Below are 9,521 nucleotides of genomic sequence, written 5' to 3' on the forward strand. Positions count from 1 at the left end.
TCTTCCCTCGATTTTGATCCAATTAAATAAATTCAACAATGGGATCCTCAAAAGGAGATTTTATTTTATAATACTATGAACTGAATTGTAATTTTAATCGAGATGCATCTTTTCAAAGGACAACCATATCCCAAACCCCCCCCTTCTTTCTAAACGGCTCATTGTTTACTGGCTACGCCATTTCTCATTCCTTCATCAACCTCATAGTTGTATGGGACTAGTCTCAGTCCACTCCCAGTTTGCTGATTATCCTCTCGCATTTGCTACTAATCATCGCCTCGGCCTACGGGCATTAGCAGCCATTTGCTGCTATTATCCCCCTCCAAAGGGAAGATTCTTACCCGTTACCCCTGCGCCATTGGAAGCATCCAACTTGCATGTGTTAAGCATGATATCTATTTCACTAATCTGAAGTTGTAGTTGGAACAAGATATACAGACCTATTTTGGTCCCAAAAAGTTATTTCTTTCACCCTGCCTCCCTTCACATAAAACTTTATGCTTCCCTTACTCAATTTCATGGTTGCATTTCTACGAAAAATGAATAGCTCACTATGTAAACTAAAACTTAGTAATCAAGTCTATAAAACAAGGGTTCCCATGATATTATTGTCACCATCAATAACTTGAAAACTATGTATGACATGTGAGGCAACGAACAAATGCATTTTCCGAAAGGAGATTTGCAGCACATACCAATCTTAAATCGGTTGAACCAAAGCTGGGAAATTTTGTAGACAGGATCTATCTTTTCGGTGAAGTGTGAAGTCAGTTTCAATGCTTATAAAATACGAGTTCTCTACTACAGTTGGCTTTGATAGCCTCTTCTAGTTTCTCAGATCGATCGAATTCAACCTTGAAGGAAACCATGGTGGTCCCATCTTTGCCTGTATCATAATCCTGTTTGATGTCCTCAACTTCGAAAGATTGTAACTGCAGCAAAGAAGAACAAGGTTACCATGTGATACATTTTGAAGGTCCACTTTCTAGGGCAAAGACAACGAGAGTAACAAAATATTAGAAGAATTTCAACAATGCAACTTACATACACCAATTTTAATTAGTTATCACCTCTACATAACTAAAACCAAATATAAATATAAAGTTGAGAGCAAATAAAAAGAAGGCATAAAATGGGAGAGAATTATATAGCTTGTTTTGATCCCCAAAAGTTAAATAAATAGTTTAAAATCATCTTATCCCTAATTAAGAGATACCATTCTTTTGAACCCAGAGTTTAACTCGGTTGGTTCATGCAATTACCCTTAAGAGGTGGTATTCACATAATCTGGGATCCAAATCACAGCATCTGTAATCCTTAGTTTACAACCTACTTTGTAACATGCTGGTTCCAGAAAATGATTCATTCGAGGTCACAATATGACTCAGATGAACTGAAACTAACACTTACAAATAGACATGAAAAAATTGACTTGTTACTAAAGGGACATGTCACTAGAGAAACAAGCAAGCGGCATCCAAGGATGTTACAATCATTATTCATACACATCCTAATGGTGATAATCAGATGAGAAACTACAACCACACACATTCCAATCATGCTAATCGGATCAGAAACTAAATTACATAACCAACACAATCTGACGGCGATAAGCCAATAATTGGATGAGAAACCACATTAAGAGAAATTTATATAAAAGAAGCATAAAATTTTTCTACTTTTTATTTGTAAACATTATATGCAAACAACTAACAGACACTAAACACTAACCATAAAATATCAATTTACTTGGCATTTAGAAGGACTAATTTAAACAGGGAAAAAATTGCTCACTTGATGGTATAGAACTCCCAAAAGATCGAAAGGAACCTCCACTCCCATTGGAACCTTCAAAAATTCCAATCAAATATCAACATTTCCAAATATTAAAATCATAAAATTTAAAAATTAAAATTGTCATACATAGATTATTTCCATTCTTACTTTAGATTTTACAAGACAAGTTGGAGCATTTCTCAAGCATTCCGAGGCCACTCCACCATAAGCCCTAACAAGTCCTCCCGTTCCCAATTTAATTCCCCCAAAATACCTGAAATTTATTTGAAGATTCATGTTATTTGTCCCTTCAATTTTGATCATGGCAATATATGTCAAAAGTAAATAAATATACCTAATAACGACCACCATGATTCTGTCTAAACCTGAAGAAACAATTGCAGAATGAATCGGCTTCCCCGCCGTTCCAGAAGGTTCGCCGTCATCATTCGACCGATACTGATCCCCAACCTATTAAACTTTTGATAGGTCAATTATGAGGTAAGATGAATGAGATGATAGAAAAGCGTGGTGTCATATTAGATTACCTTGTAAGCCCAACAATTGTGAGTGGCACGCGGATCCTTGACTTGGTTGAGGAAAGAGTGAGCGGACTGCTCGTTAGAGATGGGACCAGCGATGGCGATGAATTTGCTCTTTTTTATTTCTTTTTCGAATGTTACTGTTTCTTTAATGGTGGTGAAGGCGCCTGCGTTGCTGGGGGTGCCGGAGCTGCTGGCGGTAGTGACCATTGGTTTTTTGGCGGTGTAGAGGGCGGAAATTGAGGCGGAGAGGCAGTGGTTGACCTTGTGGCAGTAGCGATAGCCAGGTGTTGTTATTACAACTGGCATTTGCTTGTTTTTGGTTCTTTTCGTTTCAATAAAATCAGTGACAAACAAGCCTTTTTCGTACTCCGGCAGCCGTTTCAAAAGGTAGTCCACTCGTATTTAAACGAGACGTTGCAACAACCATTTTACTATTTTTCTTATTAAAATTTAATCTATATATTTTTATTTTTCGAAATTTAGTTCCTCTATTAAGCGAGTTTTTTTATTTTAAAATATTACACTAATAAATTTAATAAACAATTAATAACAATTAATTTGAATGTAATAAAAAATTAATACAATTTTATCTAATTATTCTAGTGTATATTTGTTGGGTTATTCACTCTTTAATATTTAATATATGCTCATTATTATCATTTGTTGGTAATTGATCAAGTTAATCATCATCTGAATTTTAATCTACATCATTAATATTATCAAGATATTCTTTTTTCATGTACTTTTCGAAGCACATGGATCATCTCAATTCCACTTAATGATTGAAGTTATGAAATAAGCAACATGTTAGTACCATACAACCTTTTTTTTATATTATAATAAGGTGATGTTAATAGCGGAAATATTTTTTTAGATCAACAAATTTCTTCTCAATCACATTTCGAAGCCTTGAATATCTCAAATTAAAGAGTTTGTAAGCTGTTCAAAGTGCTACCAACGACATGTCCTTAATCTAATTGTAATAAGGAGGCAACCATTATAACATTTATAAGGATTTTGAATTTCTTGGGTTAGTATGGAATATATATATATTTATATAAGATAAATTTTTAGATTTTTGTGCAAATAAACAAGTGAGATAAGCTATGTATACAATGATAAGATCACTTTAAATTTTGGAGATTTTCACCTCCTATTTAAGAATATTGTTTAAAGATTGAGTTAGGTAAGGGTTTCTAAACAGACCTTGACATATATAGATGTCAATATTTATTTAAATTTTCGAGATTTTCTTTAAAGATAGTCTAAGATTTAGTTTTGTAGGATTTTAAAAGAACCTTGAGTGTGGAAATTGGTTTAAATATTAAAATGCTACAAAAACACATAAACAAGGGTTTTAAATTTTTTACTGTGAGTTCAACACCCAAGAATGTTAAAGGTACTTGTAATCGTTACCCTGTTTCCAATGAACTTGCGGATGCAAGAGATACAAGGGGCCCTAACACCTGTAATATGTATTAATTTGATATTTAATAGTTATTAATACCTTTATTACGTTTTGTTTTTAAAATTTAACTTGTTTTGATATTTTGATGGGATATATAAATTTATCTGTTAAAAATATTTGTTTGGTACACGAAAAGTTACCTTTATTAATTTTATAATCTATAATACATATCTATAGTTAGAAACAATCCCAAATGGATCTCTTTAAACACCTGTCCAAACTTAATGTAGTGACATTGGGTTTTTGTTTCAAGCGGATGAAAAATTACAAATTAAGTTGAAGCAAATATTTATAATTTAAGTTATGATAATAAATAATTAGAAATATGAGATTTTTAAACTTTGTACACAAAATTGGAAGAGTAATAAATTACGAATAAATAAATATTGTTATGAATATCTTATTAAGTGGATGTCCATCATGATCAAGATAAACTTTTAATGTACTTTAAATTCTAATAGCTATTAGAATTAATCTCTATTTCTTTTATACTTCTTATGTCTATAAATAGAGACTCTGATGAAGCATTGTAATCACCCTTTTTATCAATAAAGGACATTCTCTATTGCTTTCATATTTCCTTTGTTCTTTATTCTCTCCATCTCTCTTTATTTTATAACACGTTATCAGCGTGATCTGAAAGATTATTTGCTACATATATGGCTTTTGCCTAAAATATTTTATTTTTGTTAATATTCTTTGAGGAAGGATATGAGAATGTTGTAATAAACTCTATCATTATATATAGAAAGAATTTATCTTATTTAGCACTAAAACAAACAAATATTATTTTAATATTTGATAGTACAAAATTAGACGAAAGTTTTAGAAGAGCTAATATATTAATATTTTATGATGGTTAATCCATTGGTTTTAAAAGATATTTATAATGGATCTTATATTGAGATTGTGAATGAGGAAAATATTATATTTCATATGAATCACTATTGTTATAAATATTTATTTTGAAAGGATGAAAAAAAGAGGACTGTGTTATTAATTTATATTTATTTTATAATCTTTATGATCTTCCTTTGTCATCATCTCCATTAAGGGGTTGGAAGCAAATTATTTGACTGTGAAAGATCTATTTATGAGCAATAAAATACGATAATTCTATCTAAAGGTTGTTATGGTTGGATGCACCTGAAGTTGTAAAATTTTTTTAAATATTTGAAGATTTTGATATATTCCCTGAAGTGAATATTGATATAATTATTTGAAAATTATATATATTTTGTTGACTTAGTGACATTATAATATTCACATTGATTTAGACATTTTCAATAGTAAATGTCACAATAGCACTTATATGTGGAAACAAAGTAAAAAGAATGATAATAAAATTATCAATTTGTTACAATTTAGTACAATTGAAATGCATGTTAAAGTAAACCAGAAGTTTACTGATACAAATACATTTACTACTTGGCGTGACCAGTTAGACCATTCTAGATTATATATGATGCGAAAATTAATTAAGAACTCATATGGACATTCATTAAAGAACCAGAAGATTCTTTAATTTAAAAGAATTCTTATATGTTGCTTGTTCTCAATGAAAAATTAATTATTAGCAACTCTCTAGCTAAAGTTGAGATTTAATGTCTTACATTTCTGAAATGAATATGGGCCTATTCATCCACCATGTGGATAATTTTGATATTATATGATTTTAGTAGATGCATTTACAAAATAATCACATATGTGTTATCAATTTGCAATTTGTCGTTTGCAAGATTGATTGTTTAAATAATTAATTTAAGATAATGCAATTAAGACAATTCATCTTGCTAATACTGATGAGTTTATATCTCAGTCTTTTATTGATTGAGTTTGAAAATTTTTTGTAAAAGTTTATTATTTATGCGCATAATGGTTTAGAGAAATTATTAATTGAACACCTTTGATTAATGTTTAAACTATTACTTATGAGAACTAAACTTCCTATTTTAACATGAGATTATGTTGATTTACGTGTTGTACGCATCAAACCAATAAATTATAAATACTCCCCATTATAATTGATTTTTGGTCAAGAGCCAAATATTTCTCATCTTACAATTTTTGGATGTGCGTATATGTTCCAATTGCTCCACCACAACGCACAAAGATGAGTGAATCCTCAAAGAAAGTTGGGAATATATATTAATTACAAATTTCTTTATATTATTAAATGTTTTGAATGTATTCGAGATTCAATTATGACATCATTTGTGATTACAATTTTGATTTGATAGTTTTCTTGACAATAGGGGGAGAGAAATAATAACTTGTAATGAGTTAAGGGGAGAGTAATTTGAACCAGAAGTTCAATAAGGATAACTCATTACAAGTTAATTGTTAGATGTATTTACAAACTTAATGAGAATAACTAAGTGTTATATACCATCTAATATTTTAATTTGAAGTCAAAGTCCCAGTTGGACAATCAGTTAAAATAAATAATAGATTGATCGGTTCTAAAGATGAAAATTATTCTAAATGATCATATAGTGGAGGCGGGTGCTCTAGAAGAAACCCAAGACATAACTAATAAATAAAACTGCATAAGAGATTCAGGTACCTGAAACTAAAGATTAAAATAGTGAAAATAAGAGATTTCGATAAGTTATGTCAATTTGAGAAAATGTGGAACCGAATAATAAAAGTGGTCGACGATGATTTTGCATGCGATATTATTATTGAAATAATGAAATAAAAGGAGGATCTTGAATAAATTTATTGAGAAATATAGATATGGAATAAATTGATCAAAATAGAAAGACACAACTCAAGTACAATTAAATTTGTGGAGTTTTTGGACCAGTAGTCCAAATATCTAAAGGTATAAAGCCAGTGAGGGTGCAATTAAAGTAGTTTTGCAAAAGTGGAATAAAAATATGAATTTTTTCGCTAAGTCCTGACATTGACCATGAAAAGATATAATATTCTTTTGTGGTGGATTTACCTTTAGATATATTATTAAATTGACAATTCATAAAAAATTTAACTTGTGTCTAATGGTTATTGTTACAACCTTTTATGGATCACTATATAGTAAAGTTTATATTAAAATCCTTAAAGGATTTAGAATGCTAGAAGCATATTGAAATTCTCAGAAAATTATTCATTTATATGAATTGAAATAATTGAACATATGTGGTAAATTTAACTTAGTCAATAGTAGTTGAAAGGTGATTATAAAATGATCCAAAATATCTATTTGTGTTTTTATAAAAGAATCATGATTAAAGTTTGTTATGATTATTGTTGAATCCCCTAAAGAGATCAAAACATATTTCCCCCAAATTTCCTTCACTCATGACTTTTAAAAGAATGATAATATAAATGCCTAGCAATACATTCAAATAGTAATTTGAAAAAGTAGTATTCAAGATTGAAAATGTAGAATATGAGAAAGTATGTGATGTTTTCATGAGAGGGAGTAAATATGCGTTGTACTCTTTTCCCCTTAATCGAGGTTTTGTCCCATTGGGTTTTCCTGGTAAGGTTTTTAATGAGGCAGCATATTATGCGTATGTGTACTCTTTTTCCTTCATTAGGTTTTTATCCCACAGGGTTTTTCCTAATATGGTTTTAACGAGGCACATTATCTACCAATGGACATCCAAGGGGGATGTTATGAATATCCTATTAAGTGGATGTCCATCATGATCAAGTTAAAGTTTTAATGTACTTTAAATTCTAATAATTATTAGAATTAGATCTCTATTTCTTTTATACTTCTTATGCCTATAAATAGAGACTCTGATGAAGCATTGTAATCACCCTTTTTGATCAATAAAGTACATTCTCTATTGTTTTCGTATTTTCTTTATTCTTTATTCTCTCCATCTCTCTTTATTTTATTACAAATATAACAATTATTCAAACTTGAAAAAATATTCAACTAAAAATAATGTAATTTTTAAAAAAAACCCTAAAACAATTAATTAAAGTTTCAATTTTTTATAAGGAATAATAATTTTTAGCATCTGAACTAGGTAACTAGGCCCATTTTGGTACTTGTACTTTTTTTATCCACTTTGATACTTGAACTTGATAACTAGATTCATTTTGGTTCTTGAGCTTGAAAAATACAAAAGTTTAAAGATGTGACACTTATTAAAGCCATAAAACTCTTATATAAACTTAGAACGTAAACCAGAATCTGTCATGCTAGATCAACAAAAACAAAACTAGATGCGAAAGTGTACCTAAATCCATTGACATCTTGAAATCTTCAAGTCTTGTGGTTTTGATATTCCAAATTAACACATAAGTATTTTAGAGAAGGTGACTCTCTTTTCTGAATATGGGATGTTAGAAAAGTTACATATGTGTAATTTGGATACCATAACCCTAATATATAACTTTTGCACATTAACTTTAATTTCTAATCAGCTCATCATCAATTAGAAATTAGTTACTAGAGTATCTATACATATTTGTCCCATACTTTATTTAATAACTGAAGCCCAATAAACCTTAACCAAATTAGAACATTTTTAGTTTGGGCTAACCTTTTATGATAGTTAATAATAACATGTAATTATTCTTATTATATATGTGATGTCCATATTTTTCTAACAATCTCCCACTTGGACTACATATATATACATACTAATTACTCTACAATTATATGTCATTATAAAACCTTATGAGCTCAAAACTTTACTATTATATTCAAAAGGTATTCCGAACAAACTCGTCCTTTAATTATGTCAACATAGAACTAATGCGAATTTCATTACATATATCATAACTAAATCCATCATTGATCGCATAAATTAACACAACCAAACGACATAGATCAAGTATGGATGTATAGCATGGAAATTAAATGCAATGTGATCTCAACATGTCTATTTCCAACTAGTCCTTCTTAACCTTAGTGAGATCAAAATTTACCAAAAATAGAGCGTGAATAAATCAAATATACCTAATTTCTACAGAAAATATCCTTAGTATCCGTAAACTAAAATAACAGAAAACGTGTTTATAACAGAAAAGCATTTAAAATTACAAACTTCCACTAAAATCAAGTATCTTAAAATGACATTACATTCATACCTCAGTAAACAGATCCGTAATTATGGAGTTTGTCCCAATATGTTTATAAATACCTGACCACTTTGAACTCTTACTTTAACAACCAAGAAATTAAAGTTTATGTGCTTTGACTTTGACGTGCTTTTGTTGTAATTGGAATAAAGAATTACAATTTATTGCCACAATTTGCACTTTAGTGATAAAATTTTGCATCCATATTCCATTAAAATTGGATTCTGTATAACTGATAATCTCTAACTTATCATACCTCCAATATGTGAGCATATAATGTTTTATTTTTTGAAGGTAATGTATGAGTCATATGGTTTCTATCCAATGATCCATATTATAGATTATAAAGTTATGGACAAACATTATACTTCAATAACTTGATAAAGAATTGGAAGGAACCAAATGGATTATGAAAAAGGCTAAAATTTTCATTTCTAAATGAACAAGAAAAACTGAATTTGTCCAATAGTGAAATGGAAATAAAATTCCGTGTAAAAGATACAATAACAAAAGTCTCATTCAAATTCAAATAAAATATAGTTCTTAAAAATAATCTAAAGGAATAAAATTTGGTACACTGTTAATGGAGTTCTTAGACTCCACAAGCAGGGTCAGGGGATTGACAAGTGTCTTATAGGGGTATAGTAAAATATTAAAATATAAATATTTTTAAAAAGTGACACATG

General features: G+C 29.6%; 1 protein-coding gene across 4 annotated transcripts; it reads right to left on the reverse strand.

The window, feature by feature from the left end:
* Nucleotides 1–27: 27 nt before the first annotated feature.
* Nucleotides 28–2,746, reverse strand: LOC107913396 (IMPACT family member in pol 5'region). 4 transcript variants are annotated; one of them, XR_005920431.1, is made up of 7 exons: nucleotides 2,325–2,715; nucleotides 2,132–2,247; nucleotides 1,945–2,050; nucleotides 1,795–1,848; nucleotides 696–932; nucleotides 441–530; nucleotides 28–350 (listed from the first exon to the last, which is right to left on the reverse strand). XR_005920431.1 is itself a non-coding variant. In XM_041104045.1 (5 exons), the coding sequence occupies exons 1-5, from the start codon at nucleotides 2,625–2,627 to the stop codon at nucleotides 774–776; spliced, it is 738 nt and encodes a 245-aa protein (XP_040959979.1). In that variant the 5' UTR covers nucleotides 2,628–2,746; the 3' UTR covers nucleotides 28–773. The 4 variants fall into 4 exon arrangements, 1 of the variants encoding a protein (XP_040959979.1); XR_005920432.1 differs by lacking the exon at nucleotides 441–530; XR_005920430.1 differs by having other exon boundaries at nucleotides 28–530.
* Nucleotides 2,747–9,521: the final 6,775 nt, after the last annotated feature.

This window comes from Gossypium hirsutum, chromosome D11 (assembly GCF_007990345.1).
Source record: "Gossypium hirsutum isolate 1008001.06 chromosome D11, Gossypium_hirsutum_v2.1, whole genome shotgun sequence".
Lineage (NCBI taxonomy): Eukaryota > Viridiplantae > Streptophyta > Magnoliopsida > Malvales > Malvaceae > Gossypium > Gossypium hirsutum.